Below are 23338 nucleotides of genomic sequence, written 5' to 3' on the forward strand. Positions count from 1 at the left end.
CGATGCGAAACGCACAATGTCTTTTTCGCTCTTATTACATGGACATAAAAGCTTTTTCTGACCGGCTTATTGCGATTGTGTCTCGATAAGTGTGGTTTATCCCTTATGCTACTATGAAATTGATCACATGTAATTTTGCAACTAAAACTGAGCAGAATACTAATTAAACCTACCTCGTTTTTAGATTATATAAGTATCGAAATTGTGTGTACAACTTAAAGTTTGATAAGTTAGTAACCAGAATTGGTACAAACTTTTTCTCTCAGCACAAACAAATAACTGTAAAATATGAAAAACAACATAAATGGTTCCCTTAAACAACATAATCAGTAACAGTTGAAATAAAACTACTTTTAATATGGTGGTTCACATTCCAATGCATAAACTTGTTTACTCGTATTTATGCTCAACCTGAAATTTTTACAGAGAACAGTTACAAAAATATTACAGGTGGCGACTCACAGGACATCTTTGCACAAATTCCATACATTCGCAATGTGACATTTGTCCACTAGTTATATGTTATTATTAGGATATTTATTTTCCTTAACAATAAAAATTGTTGCAACTAAGGCATGATAACCAGTGTATTCTGCACTAAGCCCTAGGTTTGTATCGCAGGATCCAAAATAGAAAATAACTTAATTTCCAAGCATGTGTGTGGTTATCTGTGAAGACATTCATGTATGAGTACACAAGTGGTTGTGTGTGTTATGCAATAGCGTGTCATGAGTTTCTAATTTTTTAATATTAAGTCTTCAGTTTGTTGATAATCAATATCTAACAGCCATTCTCCTATTTTCTGTTTAAATTGTTTTGTAGTCAGGTTCTTAACTTCAGGAAGTTTAAGGCAAATAGTAGTGTAAATTTAGTTAATTTTATTTTATGTAAGTCTTAGCATCTGCTAAAGGGTTGCTTAACACAAATGTCCATTTTCTCCGCTCTAGTAAATAGTGGGAATATCATCTCACATCTAGGGGTGTTTATTTTATAAAGAAGCATAGTACCATTAACCAAACATTAAAAAGTATTTGGCAGATGTTCACTGAACTTTCATAAGGAAATTTTATTATTTTTATTATGCAAAAGTACAGTATCACAAATAAGTAGCTGGTAGCCAGCAGATCTATAACGAATGTCACTTTGTGCAGGTATATTCTGTATTGGACATATTTACGTGCCCATGTTTTGTCAACTTTCATAACATGCACATTTATTACTAGATTCAAAAAACAAAAGTTGCATTTATTGTATTGTATTTGTTGCATGCATTTACCAATGAAGTGATCACAATTCATCCACTCTACGCTATAGTTCAGTTAGTAAATTAGATAATTAAATCGCTTATTTGTAAATAAAACACCGGCCCTTCGAGTTTCTTACTCATTCTTACATGAACTGATGAAATGATCTGCTTTGCAAATGGGTATGTTATAACAAATTAAACATCCGTTATTAATGGCAATTTGCTTTACCTATGAATAATGTATATTTTAAAATTGTGTTGAACAACTTACCCATAACCTGGACACGGCAAATAGCACAAGTGTCGCATTCCACATCCCAACTCCACATCGCCACGGCATTCCACTTTTTGAGAGTGAACATCTTGTCTAGCTTCTGCCCGTCGTTATCACCTCGATCGGTGGCATCACAATCTTCTCCCGACATCCTCGTTTACAACGTAAAAATCACTAAAACTTTATTTCTGCACCCAGACAACAGCTTACACTGTTTATTTACTTATGATTAGTGTTTACGAAGGTAGCTTTCACATTTTGAATGGTCTCGTGCGTCAAATTATTCATATCTATTCAACGATGTAAATCAAAGTTAAAAAATTCCCATACGTTATGAATGTGACAAGTTAGTGAATAATAAAAAAAATTGTAACGAAATAAATGTTTTCATTTAACAAATTATTTCTTGGCGAACCGAAAACGTACACTTGTACATACATGCGCATAGTAACGTCAACATTGCATTTTTTTTTAAGAGGCTATTTGCATTTTTGTGGCCACGGCAACGACTTCAGTCGAATATATGTCAATCTAATATAAACATGAACAATCCAAAAAACTATATTATGTTCGATTATGTTCTAAATTATTCCAAACACAGAACAATAAATACAGTAGAAGTGGTTAGTTAGCATCCGACGCAGATCAACTATAGGTCTTGAAAGACGTATCAGGACCCTGATTTTATTTCAAATCAGTATCGATCCGATCGGGTAGCCCACCCGCAATATTAAACGCCTCGACTCGGAAAAGACGCAGTTTCCGATCGGGAGAGGATATCAAAATCAAGCTGCAGGGCCTTGATTTTAATTCAAATCAGTATCGATCCGATCGGGTAGCCCACCCACAGTATTATATGCCTCGACTCGGAAAAGCTGGGGGTCGATTCAGAACCTTACTTACGATAACTCAATTGTCGACCGATTTGATTTGATATCGTACGATTTCTATTCATTTTTATTCACAACACCCGAATCGAACGTCAAACTGTGTCGTATTCGAAACCGAATCGTGACATAATACCCGTACGATTACTTCCCGACCGGCAAAGACTACAAACGTTATTCAGAATACAGTTATCGACACAGAACATTATACTTTGATTATCGAATGACAGTTACCGAACGTCCTATTGTTTACAAAGCAAGAATCTATTATTGAAAACTCTTATTATTTTGAATAAAGTCTGAATTTTGTTCAATTTTATTATTGTATTTTAATGCAAGACTATTGCATTTGTGGTGCAGGAGGTGAGTTAGGGTTTGGGTTGTGGGGGTTAGGGGTGAGTTAGGGGTGGATTAGGTGGTGGGTTGGGGTGGGGTGGGAGTGATTTAGTGGGTGAGTTAGGGGTTGGGTTAGTTGGTCAGTCGGGGTTTGAGTTGGGGTGGATTAGGGGGTGGGTTAGGGGTGAGTTAGGAGGTAGGTTAGGGTGTGGGTGTGTGAGTGGATCACTCACCCACCAACTCATCCCCTCACCCACCCTCTCAATTATGAAGCAATAATAACATTTTCACAGATAAGAAATTTATTCCAACTGCCTCCGTGGTCGAATATGGCATGGGCAATATAGTATTTGGGGTGCTGTTGTAACGAATATGGCACTCCTCTCTAAATCCAAGATGGCAGGCACAACTTTTAATGAGTACCCCCAAATACCTCGTAAATGATACCCATATTGCATTTACTTGAAAAGTCGTGTCCGCCAACTTGTATTTAGAAATAAATGCTATATTCGTAATGAGTACCCCCAAATACCTCGAAAACGATACCCAACTTGCCATTATTTGAAAAGTCGTGACCGCCATCTTGGATTTAGAAATGAGTGCCATATTCGTAATGAGCACCCCGAAATACCTCGAAAATGATACCCATATTGCATTTACTTGAAAAGTCGTGTCCGCCATCTTGGACTAAGAAATAAATGCTATAATCGTAATGAGCACCCCCGAATACCTCGAAAATGATACCCATATTGCATTTACTTGAAAAGTCGTGTCCGCCATCTTAGATTTGGAAATAAATGCTATATTCGTAATGAGCACCCCCAAATACATCGAAAATGATACCCAACTTGCCATTGTTTGAGAAATCGTGTCCTCCATCTTGGATTTAGAAATGGGTGCCATATTCGTAATGAGCACCCCCAAATACCGTGAAAGTGATACCCATATTGCATTTACTTGAAAAGTCGTGTCCGCAATCTTGGATTCAGAAATAAATGCTATACTCGTAATGAGCACCCCCAAATTCCTCGAAAATTATACCCATATTATTATCATAACCTACCCCTTAACCCACCCCCTAACCGATCCCCTAACCAACCCTCAACCGACCCCCTAACCGGCCCCCTAACCGACCTCCTAACCGACCCCCTAAACGACCCCTAACCGACCCCCTGACCGACCCCCTAACCGACCCCCTAACCCACCCCCTAACCGAATCATCTATTCAATTACATTAATACTGTAGTAATTTATCACTAATTTACGTATAAACAGAATAGAAATAGGGGGCTGGCTACTGGAGATCTCGATTTTTATATGAAATATAATGCTCAGCCTCCAGGAGCTGACTTTTGGGTAAATCGTATATTTTTCAAATCATGACAAAAATTATATCGTTAAAACCGTTACGTTATTCAAATTTAACTTAACATTCCCTATACACTTTTGTGAAAAACCCGGTAGTCAGCCCTATTAGAAAATGGGTTTTGCGGTATCAATGTCCAGCCGTCCCTTATTATGTAGGTATTATGTATGGGTAATATATTTATTATTTAACTATATTACCGAGGGTATTTTTATTATTTTTAATAAAAAATGGCACCAAGACATTCGAAATGGCATGCCGATTAGGCAGGCAAGCAGAGTAAGATATAAGTACAAATATTTTTAAGTTGATTTTCACCATAGATTTAGTATATAGGATCTATGATTTTCACATATAATTATTGTTGATTTTGATCTCTTTATTATTGATAAGTTTAAGGCTAAGTGTAGGGTACATAGAGGCTGTTTATTGGATTTTAGAGACTGACTATTGGGGAAAAGTGCCATTTTTTCTTTAAACCTAAATATAATATCAGTACAGAAGATTTTTGTTTCTTATATTATTTATATTAAAGCTATAATAACGATTGATCGAACAGTGTGGTACATTTTTTTATCCTACCTATTCTGTACAAATAACTAAGATTCTAAATTTGAAATTCTCGTTAAAAGGCCACTACTGGTGCTTTTGCCCTATATTATCAAAACGTCGTTACTTGTAATAATATATAAAATAATAATAATAATAAGTATTGTTGGTATTGAACTTTCAACGATATGCGACATACCGCTTCGGCTTCGGTTCTGATAGTAATCGGGTCTTAAGGCACTTCCAAACAAAACACAGTGACAGTGTTTTATTTTTGAATTTTGTCAAACAGTATCAATCAGTACCGTATATAGTGCCGTGGACAGACATGGTAGTTTATATCTATTGGGAATGAGTTATGTAGGCACATAATAATTATATTATAATTCCACAACTATGGATAAATATCATAGGTAAACACTCATGTTTACCATAGTTGGGGAATTGACGTAAAGCCCCTGGCAAAGTCGCTATTGGTTGTACAAAACATTTCATTTTGCTTTGACCCAGGGGCTTTCCGCTTACTATTTATAATTATTATATTACTGAAAAGAAAAACAAATTAAGTAAAAAAATACGGTCGAGTTGTTGCTTTGACTTTGACCTTGAGTCAAGTAAGTAAGTACATATGTATCGTTGGTCTCCGGTTAATATAATATATAGCTAAAATTGTAACGTTAAATTCTGAAATAGCAATAGCAATTATAATTTGAAAGAAATAAAGTTTGCTAACATTTCAACGTAATACTTTTGTTTTACTTTGAAAGAAAATGCAGTCACGAAACACGTCCATACATTACTAACTTCAGGGACAAATTTTATTGAAATTAAAATTAGTTTTTACTCAAAAAATCCTGTAAATGGAATTTACTAAATGTCACAAAACATGTTGAAACTTCTAGAAAAAATATTGCGAAAAGTTTATCATTATTATTAAATCCAAAATATAGTTTCATTTCCAATTTTATCTTTAAACATAATCAGGGGAAGTCCAAGAATTGAGGATAGTTACGAAAACTTATCGTATTTTGTATAAAATTAAGTCTGCTTAATTTTAACTTAATAAAATGAAACTGTAGTAAAAGTTAACTTAGATAAATATAAAGTATTTCCAATAAAACATCATTAAGTTCGTGACGGGACGTGACAAAATGAGATCAGGTACCTAATTTTTTAGTATTAGTATCCTTTTGCTAAGTAAATTAATTTCCTAAACACATAATTTAACTGTATAATAATTAATAATAGACATTATGCTGTTGAACATCAACAAAGACGTATTTTTGAATTGTTCACGTTTGTTGTGTGACTTGACAATTTATTGTCATAGTCCTTCAAGTTCAGGGATGTTATAGGTGCGAGTATGTTACTTTATAAATTGATACATTTTATTTAATAACTTGTATTATATTATTTTTTAATTAACGATTGTACTTTATGGCTTTTACACAGCGTGAATTTGTAGTTTGAAAAAGTGACAAATTGTATCGAAGACATAGTTGTCGTTGTTTTGTAGTAGTGTAACCTCTGGTTAAGCTTTTGTTGTTATTATAAATTGAGGCTTAAGCGACACAAGTGTCGTATTCTAGAATTCTACTCAATGCTCAAGTCAGGATTTGAGTATGGTTTAAAGCATTCGAAATCATACTCAAGTCCCTGCCATTAGGATCGTATTTAAAGTGCTTGTGTTTCCAGTGCAATCCTGACTTGAGCATTGAATAGAGTTCTAGAATGCGACCCTTAAGAGTTCGAGTGCTTTAAACCACCAGACTTGAGTATGATTTCAAGCACTGGAAATACGACCCTAAATGCAAGGACTTGAGTATGATTTTCAGTGCAAGAGGAATTTTTAAGTGTTAACGAAATTTTCAGGTATAAATTAAACCATTTGGCTCAATTATTTTTTATTAGGCGTATTAAAAATCTTAATAAATAATTAAAAGAAGAGAAGAAATAAAACGAAGGAAAAGAAGAGAGGAGCAGGTGGTAGTATAGAGGATGGTTTTTTGACCCCGCTGAAGAGTGGATAACGTAAAATAGATGAAGTTTATTAGTATATTTACCTTAATTGTAAAAAATAAAATATTAAGACAATCACAAAAAAGTAAAAACAATATTAAAGGTACTTAATATTACATTAATATATTAATATTACTTAATATTTGTTTTATACAGAGTGGCCCACAAAAGGGATGTCCAGAGATATAATCTCTTGTTTATACATGAAATTACTTCATGTACGTATCGTCGCTTAAATGCTAAACCGCTGCATCACAAAAAATTTCAAAAATAATTTTATTGCAAACATGTGTTTAAAAACAGTCAAATTTTAATACTATACGAAGACTCCTGGCGATTTTATAAACAATGGAATTTCGCAAATGCCTGTTTGGCATTCTACACTTTCGTGGCTAACTTTTGAGCTAAACAGTTCTTTTGTGAGTTATGTCTGTGTGTACAAATTTGTAGCGCATTAAAATTCGCATCGTTTGAGTATAAATACATGGGTATTTAAAAATAAAACAATATTAAAAAATGAGGTCGAAAACTTTGATCGCCTCTCCTGTAAAAAAGTGAACTTTTGATATGCGGCCGTTTAGCATTTAAGCGACGGTATGTTCGGCCATATTTTCATAAAAATATTTTAAACTTAGTCGTGAGTTCCAACATAGCTCTATCTTTTATTTGCATTTAGGTAATCACTATGAAGAGCCAACCTTAAATTTTTGCCCCCTTCATTTTCACGATTACAAAATTAATTCGTTCGGGCAGGCTCCACTCGATTGTGTTTGTATGTTCGCCTGCCGTCGCCATTGTGTTGTTCAGGATATCGTTTTCTCAAAAAGTGGAATGTATTTTTTAATGTTAAGTAAAAAAAAAATATTTTGACTATTATAGGTATGGTTCGGTCGCGCTCACCGCCGCTGCCATTGCTGTGACGCCCAGGGTCAAGGCCCCCCTCTGCACCCCTCACGCCATCCCACTGTGAAGTGTACTCGCTCTTACAAAAAGTCTGTACCTACATGGTTGTCCAAATACGCACATATGTCGTTTAGATTTAGGAAACTAGAAATAATCGCGTTTTGAGCCATCTGTTATGTTACCCTGTACAATAGAAAGTTTTATTTTGTTCATGATTTTAGGTTACTGGATTAGTCGTGGTAGACTTGACTATAACACTTACAAACTTAGTCATGCGATTCTATTAGAATAACATTAATAAAACTAAAAAAACTTATTCAGCTAGGTCGCAAGTTTATACAAAATAAAATGTATAATATAAATACATCATTATTTACGTGCATTCTTAAGTAAATATAATCTATAAAATAATTTTATTTGAACACTCTAGTAAAATTAACTCGGTAGTACAAATTAAATGTAGAATACACTCATAACGACAGCAATGATCACAACAAAACTAGCTACCCCTCTGTTAGCACTGCTGAAGCAATCAAAGTCATTAATTTGAATCATATATCTGTTGTTGTAAGGGAATCTGCAGCGTTGATCTGTGAATGAAAAAACGGTATTTGATAATTCGCTATGAAATAATATAAAGATGAATGAATTAATATAAAGACGCACAGGTACGGTGGGTTCGTATTTCTAGTCGAGACAGGATAATGTAACGTTACACACTTGAGACGTGGTAACCGAATTTTATAGGCGTAGCTAGAATTTAAGTTAATTATTGTCATCGTCAGATTAGTATCGAATGTCCTCGAGCAGCACTTTGTAAATTCTCGAAGTTGTGTTTTTAAGGTTGGTTATGCCACAATGGTTATGCAACTCTACGTGACGCTTGTAAAGTTGGGTAGACTACTGCGACGATGCCCATGTCGCGTATTTGACTTTCCGATGAATTAGATATATACTAGGCTTGTATAGTTCATGAACTACGAACTACTAGGAATATATTCCCGACACTGACCGACATGAACTAGTTCACCTGTTTTTTGTTCAGTAGGAATGGTGCGAACGGGACAAATAGCGATCTTTCACTATTTTTAGTACAAGTTCGAGTGGGATGCACGATTGAACGTTGCCAGCTCGTTCTAAGTCTCTAATACGTATGTACATTATGTATATATACGAGCTTGCAAAAAAGTAATATGTTTTGGTAGGTGTGGTAGGTCTGTATGTATAATATCAACCTACGTGTACGACTATATGAAATACTTGTACCTAAATATTGATTTAAACATACCATTATAACTAAAATTCTTATTTTGTAAAAAAAAAAGGATATTTAGTTAGAATGACAGCCTTTAAACCTGTAAAATATGAAGGAAAATCAAATAGTACCGATTCCATACAAATTGTATTTTTAAATATTTGGTACAGTGTAGTATTGACCTCATAATACTAGAAGTCCGTAGTAGTTCATGTGAATAAAATGACTAGTTTGGAGCGTTCGTTCAATATCCGAGCAAGGACAAGACGAACTAACTAAGGAACTAGATGAATTAAATGAACTAGAAGACGACCTACTTCAGTTGACCGATTGAACTAACTAGGATCGCTTCCTTCTAAGGACTAATCAGGCACAAGTCTAATATATACACTTTTCCAGCTACCGTGCGAGTTTAAGACAAATCAGAAACACTTTCTTACGAGCGTTTCTTGAGAAAAACCGTATATAATTCTTCCCCTAGTGGATGTATTAAATAAGATTTTTAATGGCTTTCGGAAGGACATGTTACGTGCCCGAGTCTGAGTGATTATACGTGTATTACGAATTTTGACATTTAAGTAAAACTTAATCTAAGTATCCACGTGTCAAACAATTTCTTACCTGTGCAGATAGCACTTGCCGTTGATGCAGCAACTGCATTGGACTGAACTGAGACGTACAACAAAGGACAAGTGTTGATGGTCGAGTAACCAGAGCACGCATTCTGCAATCTAATTTCCACTTCACCCGACGCTGCTATTGTTTGACAGATCGTGTCGTCTTCGTTGTCGTTTACAGTACTATTTTGTCTATAAAAATAAATTTGATGCAGCGAGTTAATCAGTTCAAGTTGTATTATCTTCTTTTCGTGAATGCTATCTATAGATGTCCCAACACTCGGCGTCAAGCGGGTACAAAATTTATAGAACGAAAGGCGAGTTCTGTACCATATTGAAATTTTAAGTAAATGGAAAATCTTTATATATAACTTACTTACTCATTTTACCTCATGCAGTATTTTTAAGGAGTTGAAGCGTAAAAGGTAGCAAACATATTTTTTTATTTTTTTGTTTTACTAAATTGACAAGGACAAAAACTAGTTTCGTTCCCTAGGCGCCAAATATAGTGGTGTGGCATATTATGACTTTCCACCTTATAGGATAGTACTAGGTGAGATCAAAGGGTACAATGATGTGGTCTAGGATGTCGCTTTTTAATATTTTCAAAACTCGCTCAAGGAAGTGATATGTTACGATGGTGATGCGGTACCGGCTTTAGCTTTTTAATTTAGTTTTGTCGTTTCCATACCTGGGCTGAGTAATTCTGCGTGAATGACAAACGGTCAAGCTGCCTTGTCCAGAAGTTCTGCTGATGCGGACTCTTCGGTTGTCGTTATTTAAATAAAAGTAATTGGGGCTGACGGAGTAGAAGTTAATGAAGCCAGGCTCTACAAAGTCATCAAATTGTCTTGTGCCGGAAAGATTGCTATTATAAGTCGAGCCACATGTAGGGTTTATGATCCTCCTTCCAGCTAAAAGTAGTAATAAACAATGCGATTAATTAGGCTCACGATTGTAAAATCTCACTTGACATAAACTGAAGATGCGGAAGATTGTACACATTACGCTTAGAAGATTGATGTCTGTTCATTCTGGTCGTAAAAATGGTCCAGTAAACATAGTACACAGAACACGGAAAAAGTTCCACCATGTAGAAACAAAATTATACGTGCGAACACAGTTCGGGAAGAAGTGGACAAGATTATTTAATGCAGTAATTGCACACATTCCTAGAAATGTATTCCATGTTTTTTTTTTAATATCAAGCCACGGGACAAACAAGGCGTGCACCAGGTGATAAGCGACACGCCGACTCATATCAGTTTTTTTTTGTTTTTTTTTTATGTTATGTTTTATGTTGTAGTAAGCGTAACGCCTGTCCATAACAATTGCAGTGCCGCTCAAAGGGCACTGCCACTGCACCCGTCACCCTGGGACATAAGTTGAAAAGCCCCATGAGCCTATAAATTCACTAACACCCTTACCCTTGCAAAACTGGAACGCTGTAATGTTCGGCAGATATAATGGTTAACCAACAGCTAATAACATTGTGACTTATTTACTAGGTACATTGATTTGTGGTTTTAAATTTAATGCCTAACTGATTACAGGTAAACATATCATACAAGAAATGGCAAAAAAGCCTTTTTAGTTCTCTACCGTGCCACTCAGAGCTTTAAAACGCAATCATGTTAGGAGCACTGCCACTACACCCGCCACCCGAGGTGGCAGTACTTCCCTGGACGAACTCTTTCACAAGGAGCTCTACTGCTACCAAAATACCGTAAGTCAGGTTAATCGGCGACGATGTACAAGGTTGACGGTGTGCAAGGGTTAATATCCACGGGCAAGTTGTTGCCAAGTAGTACACAGCTCGACGCTCCAGCGAATCCAGAGCACCCAAGTGATGGTGGGCCATGGGGTGATCCATCAGAAAGACGATACTCCATACAAAAACGAACTTCAGCGTAATAAATATATAGGAGCTAGTCCTATGGAAATCCCGTTCGACTTTGAAAAGGACTTCGAACGTAAAGAGAAGGATAGACAGAGTTCTCACTTCATGGTCTAACACAAGCAAACTTTATTTACAAGTAACCCAACACCGGATATTGTAATAATTTATCCAGTAAATAAATCAATTTTTATTTTTCTTTATTTAATTTTTTACTATGTAGGAATGCATTTCCTTATGTAGAAAATATTTGTGCTTGTGAGCTTGTGTTTTCGAGACATTACATTTGCATTCGTCTTGGACGACGAAACGATCCACAAAGAAAAAGGAAGATAAGCATTTGAATGACACTTATTTTCACGTGAAAACGTTAGGAAGCTTCTATATACTTACTTTGTTGTATTCTGTCAACTACCCTGGACATTGAAGTGGCAACACTGTTATCGGATCCAGTAAGAGAAACGGTCATAATGTCATTGTGCATATCCCGAACAAGAGTCCACAAATTGTCAAACTGATTCGTTGATGTGGCAAACAATATCCTAAGATCTGTAAATGAAAAAAAAAAATGTTCATAAGGTAATTATGGTTAAATTACCTTAAATCTAAGACATTCAATAATAAATCGGTTTCTACATATAATATAATACAAATGAGTGTGTAATGAAAGAAATAACAACTTTCAATACAATATCAAACGAAAAAATCACTAATGGGATATAATCATTTAGTTATATAACAACTAAAGGCATAATTTGACTAGCTAACATAATGTTTTAACGTTAAGCTTTACCAATACGTGAATATAATAAATTATTTAGTTTTACAATAAGTTCAACAAAAGGGATTGATGAAATATTAGATAATAAAATTGGTAATTAATTATATTTTCTTGTGAATTAATTATATTTTAGTGCACTAGGCATTGGGTATATTTTAAAAAACTGACACGCAATAACATATTTTTGTTTAAGTATAGGCATAAAAGCTTTTAGTTCAATAAAATGTTTCGATTAGAACTTTAAAGGGAGTATTTAATTGCATATAAAAAAAATAACAAATCAAATTATGTTCATTAAAAATATTACGGTTTGCATACCAAAAATAATACTGACTGAATATTTGTGCCGCTGCCGTACGCACGCTCGGGTACAACGTATAGTCGCAATTCTAATCTAATCTAAAGAAGTATCAGTTTATAAGATTAATTTTAATGTTCAATCATTATTTTTGGTATAAAAAGCATATATTGCCATTATTTTCGTTATTAAGTGGCTTCTATATTCCATTATATATTCTATTTCGAACATAATAAATAGGTACTCCTCTCGCTATGTTCATTGTCGCATATGTATTTGGTTCTGGTATTACATTTATAATACGTTATACACAATCGTATATTATACCAAGTGATACTTATATTATACAGTATACGTCATATATCTTTTTAGACAATAAATTAATCACGTGACTTTAGCCTTATTTTCACCAATAATTTGTCATTGGTTGTTATATCAAATGGCAGCACCCACATACAGATAATAAGGACCTATCTAACACATAAATTATGTTGTAAATGAGGACCCGTATGACCTTACCGGGTACAGTTTCGTTGAGGATCCGAGCTTGTTCAAAGGTCTGCTGGGAACTCTGGACTTGTCCATGGAGCAGAAATAGTAGGACCGTTGAATTACCACCTACGTAGTTACTGGTCCGTTCGTGATCGAGCTCATTGTGCATCATTATACGCACGTTTGTTAGGGTGGTCTCCAAGTTTATAGAAGTCATCACTGCAATTAAAATACTAGTAAGTTAATCTCGTAAATGCTGACAGAGTTTTGAAATATGTAAGCAGTTTTCATAAAATAGTAGCAAATACGCTGGGCAATAACGTAAAGAAACGCACTTGCTTGATGTCTTGTTGCTGTATATTCAGTATGAAAATCTGCCAATGAGAAAGTCTTGTTCACGACAATACTTCCATCGGCAGCACTTAAGAGAGTTATACTGGACCCAAACTTGTTGACTTCGATGATATCCACCAAGTGAGAAATAGCAGGGTATACGGTGAGGTACGGCCACGACCCATCCAAAACTATATAGAGGTTTGTTGCAAGACGATAGTCACGGAGCGTGTTTTGTGTTGTTACACAATTTTGATCATTCAAATTACTAGCTGAAAAGAATATAAAAAAATTAGAGTTTGTAGCGCTTAGTTCGGATGATATTAGACTACAGTGATGCTAGTTTATGCATAAGCTAAGTAGTAAGTACCTGGGAATAATATTTTATTGACGCAACATTTATGTATTAAAGTTAGTGCTGCTGTACTAAATGCCATTTAGTATGTTAATAGACATCATTCACCCTTTTCTACCACTGTATACGTTATTTGTGAAAATAATACTCTCGATTATTGTGAGTAAAGTGCGAAAGTGTTCCGATCGTTAACGTGTCGTGGTACACAACAACACAACAGAACATCAAGCTTTTTTTGTTTGAATATCGTCTCCAGTGCAACGGAACAAAATTCGTCAATGTGTAGCTTGATTGTCTGTACAAATGGCCTTGGGTGTTGTTCACCTTGAAATAGCTTTATAGTTATGAAACATATTAATTGAATATTAAACAAAACCAAAATTAAATATTTTTTAAACTTGAAAATAGGATACAAATACATATATACAATAATTATGTATTTTAACATAATTTAAAATAATATTGCAGAAAAAAAAAATTAATATTGGTTACACTACTTTGCACATGTGGCTATGATGCCTCAATTGTTATGATAAAAAACGTGATATTAACAATATTTTCACAGAGTAAGATGCTTCAGTTTTTAAGTTATGTCATTGACTTTTATTACGTTACTCAAATGCACTCAGATGTCAAAATTGCGATAGACTTTTATGGATCAGTTACCTATGGGTAGCTGTCGAATTGTGACTACGGGATGAAAGTCAGCTCAATGACCGCTATTGACATGCTAAATGGAACAAACTATGTATATGAGTTTTAAGTGATATTGTTAAAAAATCCACATAGAAAATGTTTCGAGAATCCTATCCTATCTGTATAAATATCCAAACTTAACTTTCAATAGGGTATGCGCAAGAAAATGCAGAGACACGTATGCAATATACGTATTAGTGTATGTAATCACTTTGAGACACTGACTTGCCTTCGTGACTTAACAGATTTCTATTTCTTTCAACTTACTCATATAGGATTGGAAGTTATTGACAGCGCTGCTTACAAGTTGATCCAACCCGCCAACGATAGTTCCACGCAAAGGAATGTTAGAATCTAAAGCAGCGGCGAACGCTCGAGTTTCTGCAGTTAAAGTATTCATTGTTATGTGTGTTTCACCCAACGCCTGTCGGTTGCAAGCTCTCATTTCTGATTGGAATACTCCGTTCTGAAAGAAAACAAAACGAGTGAATTATGCGGATTCAAGTCATTTATTTTACATAAAACGATATGTTCTTTTAAAGGTCTTACCAGTGGAGAATAGTACATGTCCAAAACCTGCGATAGTTTTAAACCGTTATAAATGTTTAATGCGGATTGGATAACTGTTCCCAAAACGAAACCATCCACATCTCCTCTGATTTCCGGATCAGTCATCTGGACATTAGTGCTAGACTGCAGCATTAAGTATCTCCTTGCTTGTGTACTATTCCAACCACCAGCGACACCAATGGAAACAGAAGTAGCACTGCCTCGTTCTGTGCCCTGGATGAGGGCAGCTTCCGCCAAATCACCTAAAATTTACCACAACATTTAAAATAAAGTCACATGTGAAGTTAATCGAAAGGCAACGAGCAGCGAGTGAAGCTTTCTTGGCATTCACCCAAATTGTACAATTTTCGAATGGGAATTACTTGGTCCTTTCTAACTATATACATGAAATTTGAAACTAGCAGATACAGATCGTGACAAACTCAAAATTTTGAATTTCGTTCTGTGCGCTGACCATGATTTTTAAGTCTAAGGGAAATATACTCGACGGCAAAATTTTGCGTACGCAAATGTGCAAAGTTGTGAAAAAGAAGAAATAATGGATGTTTCGCTTAGTAGTCTGAGGACATTCTGTTTTGTCACTTATTTATCAAAACTTATCTTTTGTTATATTTAATCATTTTTATTACCTGATAATGTCGCCGGGAAAATTGGAGTCACAGTCTGTTGAACATTTCTGTAATCATTTAAATTTACTGATCCCCTTGTTAGGTCCGAAATGGGGACTTGCTGAGGCTGTGTTCCCGCTGCGATACCTGCAATAACGTGACCAGCCGACACGGCTCCCCACGGAGTACTTACTACACCACCTAAAAGTGGACACTGACTGTTCGCCAGTAGTTGGCGTTCTGAAAACGAATTTCCATAGTTCTGAATCTCCACGTCGTCGTCTGGCTTGTGTTCATTGATTTGACCATTCTCATGGCCATTTTTTCTAAAATGTTTATAGAAAATATTAATTTTGTAGCGCTCAAAGTTTTCTTCATATATTATTCGATTATCGAAAAAAAATACTTACATGAGGGAAGGATCTAGAATCTCTACATCGTCATTTATAGAACGAACATGTCTCCATATACGGTACTGTGAAAGTTGATTGCAACTACTTTCGTCACCTCGAACCCGAAAATCAACAGTAGTTGATAACATATGATGAAGAGCACACTGTAAAGAAATTCTCATTAATCATTGAACTTTCTAAGGTAACAACACAGCTGGTACCTCAGACTGTAAAATTTTTACCTTTAAATCTGATGAGATAGTGTCATTGTTCAGAGATTGACTACCAGATGCCTGAATTATTCTCGTTACAAGTAGACGGTGACGGTGAAATGAGTGAAAGGTGGGTGAGAAGAGCAATACATTTGCTAAATTTACGTTTTCTTGTGGATGGAACTCAATGCCATCTTGTCTGTACCTGTAATATCACGAAATACTTAGTGCATATTTATCACAAAAATTATATTTTATTAACATGAAATAATAAACTCATAGTACGAATAAGAGCTCGTTTCTGTCATCATCAAGGGCCCCTGAACTCCATAAACATACCTACTTTGTGTTGAACTTCTTTTCTACACCCCAAAACACTTTCAAATTTTAAACAATCCACTTGAACATGTTTCCGTATCACCTTACCCTTATTTTGTGCTACCATCAAAACGGTCCAGGTCCGGCTCATCACCACCGTTGACCGTCAAATCACAGATCTGGCCCATTACGAGAAGAGGTGGGCGTTTAAATGAAAAACACTTTCAAAGTTTGTTTTTTAATATAAGCACACAATCACGCTTATAATTTTAAGTTGTGAGCGTTGCTCAATACCCAACATTTAAATTTTCTTCAACGTGAAAAAAATGAATTCGTCAATAATGTTATAAATTTGTGTTTCACTAATAAACTTACTTATCCGAAAAGCTTTAGTGGCCTACTTTTCGCTGTAAGCACAATGTTGCGATATTTTTTTAACATAAAGTATCTGGGCTTAAAGGTTTTTCTAAACGATTTTGTAAGCTTCAAACCAAAAAGTGTTGCTTTTATATGCTCCTTATTAAAAAAAGTACAATGTTTTAATATCATCGGGTATATTTAATATTTACAAATAAGCAGTTTTTTCTCCATCTCTTTTCAATCCATGACAATTTGAAGAACCCACTACAAGCCTACCCAATGTCTCTAGAAAAATCATTGCGCGTTTCTGTAGGGAATCTTTTTAGCTGGTAACTAGCAACCACGACGGCGAATAGTATGTGAAAGTATATAATAGTACTGAACAGCTCGATTTCTTTTATCTCCCTTCCCCAATTTGGTGTCGTAGTACTCCAAAACAACATCAACATCAAGGACCCCGGAACCTCTTTTGCCCTGAAACGAAGCGAATCTCGTCTTCCTTTCTATGTGTATATTTTTTTAAATTTGATAGTGTGCAAAAGAAAAACTATATTTGTCCAGTTTCTCTCCTATATGGATTTTCCTTTTTTGTACACATGAAAGATACGTTTTTACTTACGTGTGGAGCAGCAAGACAGATAACTGTCTCAAGTCAAGGACATTGTTGGGATTATCCTCAATCTTTCTAATGATATCGATGAGTACTGGCATGGTGGCCGGTGGCAAATTGTTCCTGTTCAACAGTGTTACATTCATGTAGCACTCGCGTAGTTCGGGCGCTACACTTGACATCGCAGTCGGCACTGTTTGCGCTGACACACCAGTAGCGGTCAGCATCAGAACCGCTAGCCAATACATTGTTATACCTGAAATAAACAAAATGGATAGAAATTATATCATAACCTATTCATCAAAGTTATAGTGATTAATAGCAAAGGTATCAAGACAATATTTTTTCATGCAGTTAATTTTCCTACTGCATGAAAAAATATTCAACACAATTCACTGGGTTCGCGGAGTAGCAAAGTAACTTAATAACATTTTTATTAATTTGCAATTCCGTAAAGTAACGCCGGTATCTATAAATTGCATAATTATGTATCAAAAATACATAAACTTAGATAAATAGACAGTGTCTTATCTACATTTAAATTTTGTTTACTTTATGCACGCCTTAATTATCTCATGACTTTTAACCTCACATTTTCTCCTCTTCCTCTTTTAACCTCACATTTGCACAAACGTGCAAATAGGTTTTATCACAGTTATGTATGTAACTACCTACATACGAGTATTCGTAATATCAATACACGTATTAACATTCCACAGGTAATTTGTATTTCCGACTCTTTGATACCTTTTTATTCTTATATTCCGTGTTATCCGTGTATGAAGTACAAATCGAATATGTTGACAGCAGTATCGAAATTTCTATTTAACACATCCTCCCATCGGCTTTATTATTTAATCTAGGTTAAATATTATTAATATAATGTTAATTAACGACATTTTTATATTATTGTATTCAGCCAAGATACAAACCATAGCAAAACGTAACGTAGAGTAGCGTGCAAAGTAGTAGAAGTTGCCCAGACAAAATACTATATATAAGAAAACACCAGTATAGTTTTGACTGCAATGAAAATCATATTTTTACGTACTTACAATGAGTAATGTAGTAAATACGTAGCAAACTAATTAGAGGAATTAACAACACAACGCAAACAGTCGTGACTTCGTTGGTCTAAATTGAAAGTTAAAAAGGCGACATAGCGAAAGTAATATTTTTATGTAGCAGAATTATGTTTGTTTTTGTAGAGATTGACAATAGGCTTGCTGTTGGTTTGTGAATTGATTTTTTTTTAGTCTGGTAATCTACGGAGATACTTAAAACAAGTCCTGAATAATATAATTGATTAAATGGATGATTCAGTTTAGATTAAATTTCTATATAATGTTGACTAATTAAGTAGCAAGGAAACCTTATTCACCAACTTAGGAGTAGGACATTTAATGAAATAAGTACATTATGTCTTACAGTATTTCCTGCGTACGTTTAAATGGAATATTTTTTTAAAATATCTATGTACACAAATTACGTACCTGTCATAAGTTAATGCTGTTAAAACTATAAAAAATGTGACAAAGCGTGCATAATATGCCAAAGTTTATCTTATCAGATATCACATATCATATCATGGAATGTATTACTGGAAATGGTCACGGAAGTGGAAATAATTTTAGTGTTTTAGAGTTACATGCTTATATCCGTTTTACTCATAGATTGTTATTTTACGGATCCTATTAAGTATGATAAGAATATATATGAATTTTAATTTAATTAGTAAACTTTAGCAAGAATCAGCATCACGAGCAAATAAATATTTAAATAATCATTCACAATCAATAGCCAACGCATTAAATACTTAGTTATAAAATAAAAATGCGGGATCCTACTGTAGTATTCACTTAATAATATGAAACTACGAAACTACTATATTTAAATCTTATCTATAGTTGAAATATCTAGAAGGTTATCCAACAAGATTTGTTTGTTTGCATTAGATTTGGTAAAAAAGGACGTTAACGTTTATTTCTACGATATAAAAGTAAATTTCTTAGCAATTTTGTAACATTGCAACATTTATTATTCGTGAGACCATAAATTACAAAAATGAAAACAAAGTATGATCGATGTGAAAAGATAACGTAACACGATGTCGTTGATGTCTTTTGTGCGCTAAAGTACTCAAAGTTTGGTCGACCATTTTAAGGTTGCACATACCTAATGTGAATGTGTAAATGTGCATATTACTTTCTTATCTACGTAAAAAATCTCTTACATTTTTACTTCTTTCACTTATCGTGTTGATGCTTCTTTTGTTTTACGATTATATTAACTTTGAAATGTATGAAATGAAACTATTTTTCCGGATTTAAAACGCGTATATTTGTTTTTTCAAACAAACCGAAATTTCGGGCCCTGTATAGGTCCCATGGTCATGGTTGACTGAGGTGGTACAGTCATCAACCAGTTATGTCTAATATTAATGCAAACCACCCTATTTTTTCAGTATAGTTACAAAAGTTATTAATTAAATACCTTATTTTTAATTTTACAAAGAAACATTCCAATTTACGCTACATTACGTTTTACAAATTATTTTATTGAATGAATTTTTATTAAGTTCAATTTATGATTAATAATAGAAATTAGAATAAATTAAAACACATTAATTAGTACTGCAGTCTTATGTCTGTTTGGGATTTTTCATGAGAGGAATTAGTAACTGAGGAGATTAATAACTATTGTAACTATAGTGAAAAAATAGGGTAATTTGCATTAATATTAGACGTAACTGGTTGATGACTGTACCACCTCAGTCAACCGTGAGCATGGGACCTGTAAAGGGCCCGAAACGTCGATTTGTTTGAAAAAACAAATATACGCGTTTTAAATCCGGAAAAATAGTTTCATTTCCTATGTGTAACAATCGCGAAAACCTAAGAACTCGATTTGAAATGCATGTTCTCTCGTGGCCGTGTAAAGGTCTTACACGAAGGGCACACGAGCAAGTGCTGCATGAACATGATTGGGGCACCACAGTCACATCGGGTTAGACTGTCATCCTTGAACCCTCATTTACACTTCAAATCTCTGAAGCAACCTACCCGGGGCGAAGTCAATTCAAGGACTTCCACACGGCCGGTTGCAGACCGTAAAAAATTGTATTTTTTACTAATTTCTCAAAAAATAGATAAAACTGTAAAAGTACATTTTCCGCTTATTTCATTATTATTTAAGTATGTATATTTATTACAAAATGTACTTCTAGAGTTTTATCTATTTTCACTGTGTATTTATGATTATAGAAAGGCCGTGCCCTTATTACGAATGATATCTAATCTAATGAGCGTTTACAACTCTACGAAAAGTGGTTTTTTTTTATACCTATGAATATGTAGAATGTGAATAATGCTTATACCTATACTTATACCTATACTTATTTTTTGCTTTTATTCATTTTCTCTATGGTCACGCGCAACAAGTTGGTTGGTCTGATAAAATACAAGTAGACGTTCCATAAATATTAGTCATCAATAAACTTGAGTAAATTACGTAAAACCTACAGGCTGATCCAATTAGTCGGTGTGCATTATCTGTTTTCATGTAAATTAATAATTACTTGTTCTATGTGTTTTTACGAAACGAGAGAATTTCAATATAATAATATAATTCGTTATAGAAGCGATACGATAGTATTATCGAGTCATTTACAATATGTAGCTACTCGTGTATATTTTATGACATTTAAACAACTATAGTATTTTATTTAATAGTTGTATTTCGCCATGCATATGAATCATAAATGACAATATTATGGTACAGTGAAATAAATATACCTAATATCCCTTTGTTGCCCGTGAAACTACCAGCAGAACTTCTAGTAGTTCCACGGGCAATAATAATCTCCCGTGGTACTACCGGAACAACTAGTAGTTACACGGGCAATAATAATCTCCCGTGTAACTACCGACAAGCCTAGTACTACCACTACTAATACGGGCAATAATACTTTCCCGTATTACTACCAAGATAAGAAGCGTTTTATTAATTTCATAAAACAAACGAACCAAAAGCCAAACAATACAATAATAACTGAATAAATGAATAAATAAAAAAATAAAAAAATAAATAAATAACCTAACCTCAGTATAGAGTACTAAAAAAACCAACCTCAAAAGTCATTAATGCCCTAGTTTACCATCCTTAGAGGTGGAATATTTTCTTCAAATTTAAATAGGACCACTTCTGGGGTACCCTTTTACCAACAAAAAAAGAATCATCAAAATTCATTCACAAGAGTAATGGCGTAACATACCTCCTCCTTTTTTTGGAGTCAGTTAAAAATGCATTTTAACTAGCAAATACACATCAATCTTTATTCTTATTCAACTTTAGAATTAAATCCAAACTCATGGTACCACCATTTCGTTTAACTAAGGTAAACGATTCTTTTATGGGGAACTGTATACGTGTTTACGTTAAGATTCCGGAGCATATGTTCAGATTACCATTTTCTAAGTTTAAAGCTTACTAAAACTATTTGAATTGAAAAGTCGTATTACAAAATTGAAGACTACGTGCTAGATAAAGATGTATAAAAAGAAGACATGACTCTAAATTCCACACAAATTCAACTACTACCAGGCCTGTCGGTCGTTACACGGGAGATTATTATTGCCCGTGTAACTACTGGTAGTTCTGCTGATAGTTCCACGGGCAAGAAAGGATAATATCAACCTTATCTCTTTGTCTATTTATTTTTAATACGGAATAAAGACGAATACTAATATTCATTTATACTAACTATGATTATGCTTATATAATAGAAACAATGCATTAATAACCTAAATTAATTGTAAGTTCTTGGTAGTAACCTATTTAAACGACTATAACAATTTTTTCCAACAGAAAAAAGTTATAACGTAAAACCTACGTTATTAATATCATTAAAACGAATAATCCCATATCTATAGAACTTTGCTCATGTACTCTACATAATATTTGAAACGTAACGCATGACTCACCTTTATGTTTTACTATACGAAGATCGTATCCAAAAAGATTATAGATTTATCTTCACAACGACGTCCTTCTGTATAAAAATCACAGTTCGAACTTTTAAAATAATAAAAAAAAATCACAATAATATTTGAAAGATTTAGCGAGTCCAGGCGCGGCTGCCTCGCTGACTTACACAATATAAAAAGGTACAGGTGCTTTGATAAGATAATGGAAACAGGTCTAGATAAATTTGTAATAAGTGACAACCATAAGTACAGTCACCTATAAAATGGGTTTCCTATGTTTAGCAATGTTGGTACTTTTTTAAGAAAGTCGACGATCTTTTGTCACTGTTAAATTTTTACAAAGGAAAAGTGTTAGCTATATTTTTGATTTACTGTGTAGCAATTGTCAAAATTTTGTAGTGAATAGTTTTGATTCTTCAGCCACTTACAAAACCTATTACCATATAGACAGTATTGGCATCACATCACCGCATCCTACCTGCGCTTCTAACTATAAAACTCATTATGTGAATGAATCATCATCATATCTTCCCTTACAGTAGCGGATTTAAGTTCCTTTTTTTAAATTTTACTTACTTTAATAATTACAGAGATTTTCTTCTTCTTTCTTCACTTTAACAGTGTAATTCGCACGACAAAGTGACAACTTTCAGGTGGGAAGTTTAAAGGTAAAACGAAACTAGTCGATCACTTTTTTATTCTTAACTAGGAGAGTAGAGTTATACAATTTCACATATACATAATTTGTTTCGTGTAGCTCCTATTCAATTTAAGACTTTCGTGTGATAAGCATATAAGCACTTTTGGCGTATGTTCACACGTGGCTTCGGGCTGACAGTACCTGCTCAACGTGTTATCTTGGTGTATATTTTTCGTTAGCGATTACAGTGATAACGCCTGGTTATATGGAATTGAGTATGAAGTCATCCTGATATTGCCAATTACTTCAGAAACCAATTGTTAATTCTATTCAACTAAA

General features: G+C 34.3%; 2 protein-coding genes across 3 annotated transcripts in view; both read right to left on the reverse strand.

Moving 5' to 3' along the window:
* LOC113230461 (RING-box protein 2) overlaps positions 1–1846 on the reverse strand; it is a 53846-nt gene extending 52000 nt beyond the window's left edge. For both annotated transcript variants that reach the window (XM_026464403.1, XM_026464402.1), the window contains exon 1: positions 1518–1846. In XM_026464403.1, the coding sequence (XP_026320188.1) occupies positions 1518–1671 (154 nt within the window). In that variant the 5' untranslated portion in view covers positions 1672–1846. The remainder of the gene's footprint in view (positions 1–1517) is intronic.
* Positions 1847–6636: 4790 nt separating this feature from the next.
* LOC113230276 lies at positions 6637–22534 on the reverse strand. Its single transcript, XM_026464132.1, has 13 exons — positions 22357–22534; positions 17384–17630; positions 16117–16291; positions 15893–16038; positions 15504–15808; positions 14854–15116; positions 14572–14770; positions 13256–13525; positions 12948–13139; positions 11743–11898; positions 10144–10366; positions 9457–9644; positions 6637–8170 (listed from the first exon to the last, which is right to left on the reverse strand). The coding sequence occupies exons 2-13, from the start codon at positions 17620–17622 to the stop codon at positions 8034–8036; spliced, it is 2493 nt and encodes an 830-aa protein (XP_026319917.1). The 5' UTR covers positions 17623–17630; positions 22357–22534; the 3' UTR covers positions 6637–8033.
* Between the last annotated feature and the right edge of the window lie 804 nt (positions 22535–23338).

This window comes from Hyposmocoma kahamanoa, unplaced genomic scaffold, assembly GCF_003589595.1.
Source record: "Hyposmocoma kahamanoa isolate Upper Pololo Valley unplaced genomic scaffold, ASM358959v1 63, whole genome shotgun sequence".
NCBI lineage: Eukaryota > Metazoa > Arthropoda > Insecta > Lepidoptera > Cosmopterigidae > Hyposmocoma > Hyposmocoma kahamanoa.

What these genes read in the sequence shown, in the direction of transcription:
- LOC113230276 (XM_026464132.1), bottom strand. Translation starts at nt 17,622, where the DNA reads ATGTATTGGCTAGCGGTTCTGATGCTGACCGCTACTGGTGTGTCAGCG. An exon ending in TCTGTCTTGCTGCTCCACAC is followed by an intron (nt 16,292 to 17,383) that starts GTAAGTAAAAAC and finishes GTGATATTACAG; the next exon opens with GTACAGACAAGATGGCATTG. An exon ending in TAACTTCCAATCCTATATGA is followed by an intron (nt 13,526 to 14,571) that starts GTAAGTTGAAAG and finishes TATTCTTTTCAG; the next exon opens with CTAGTAATTTGAATGATCAA.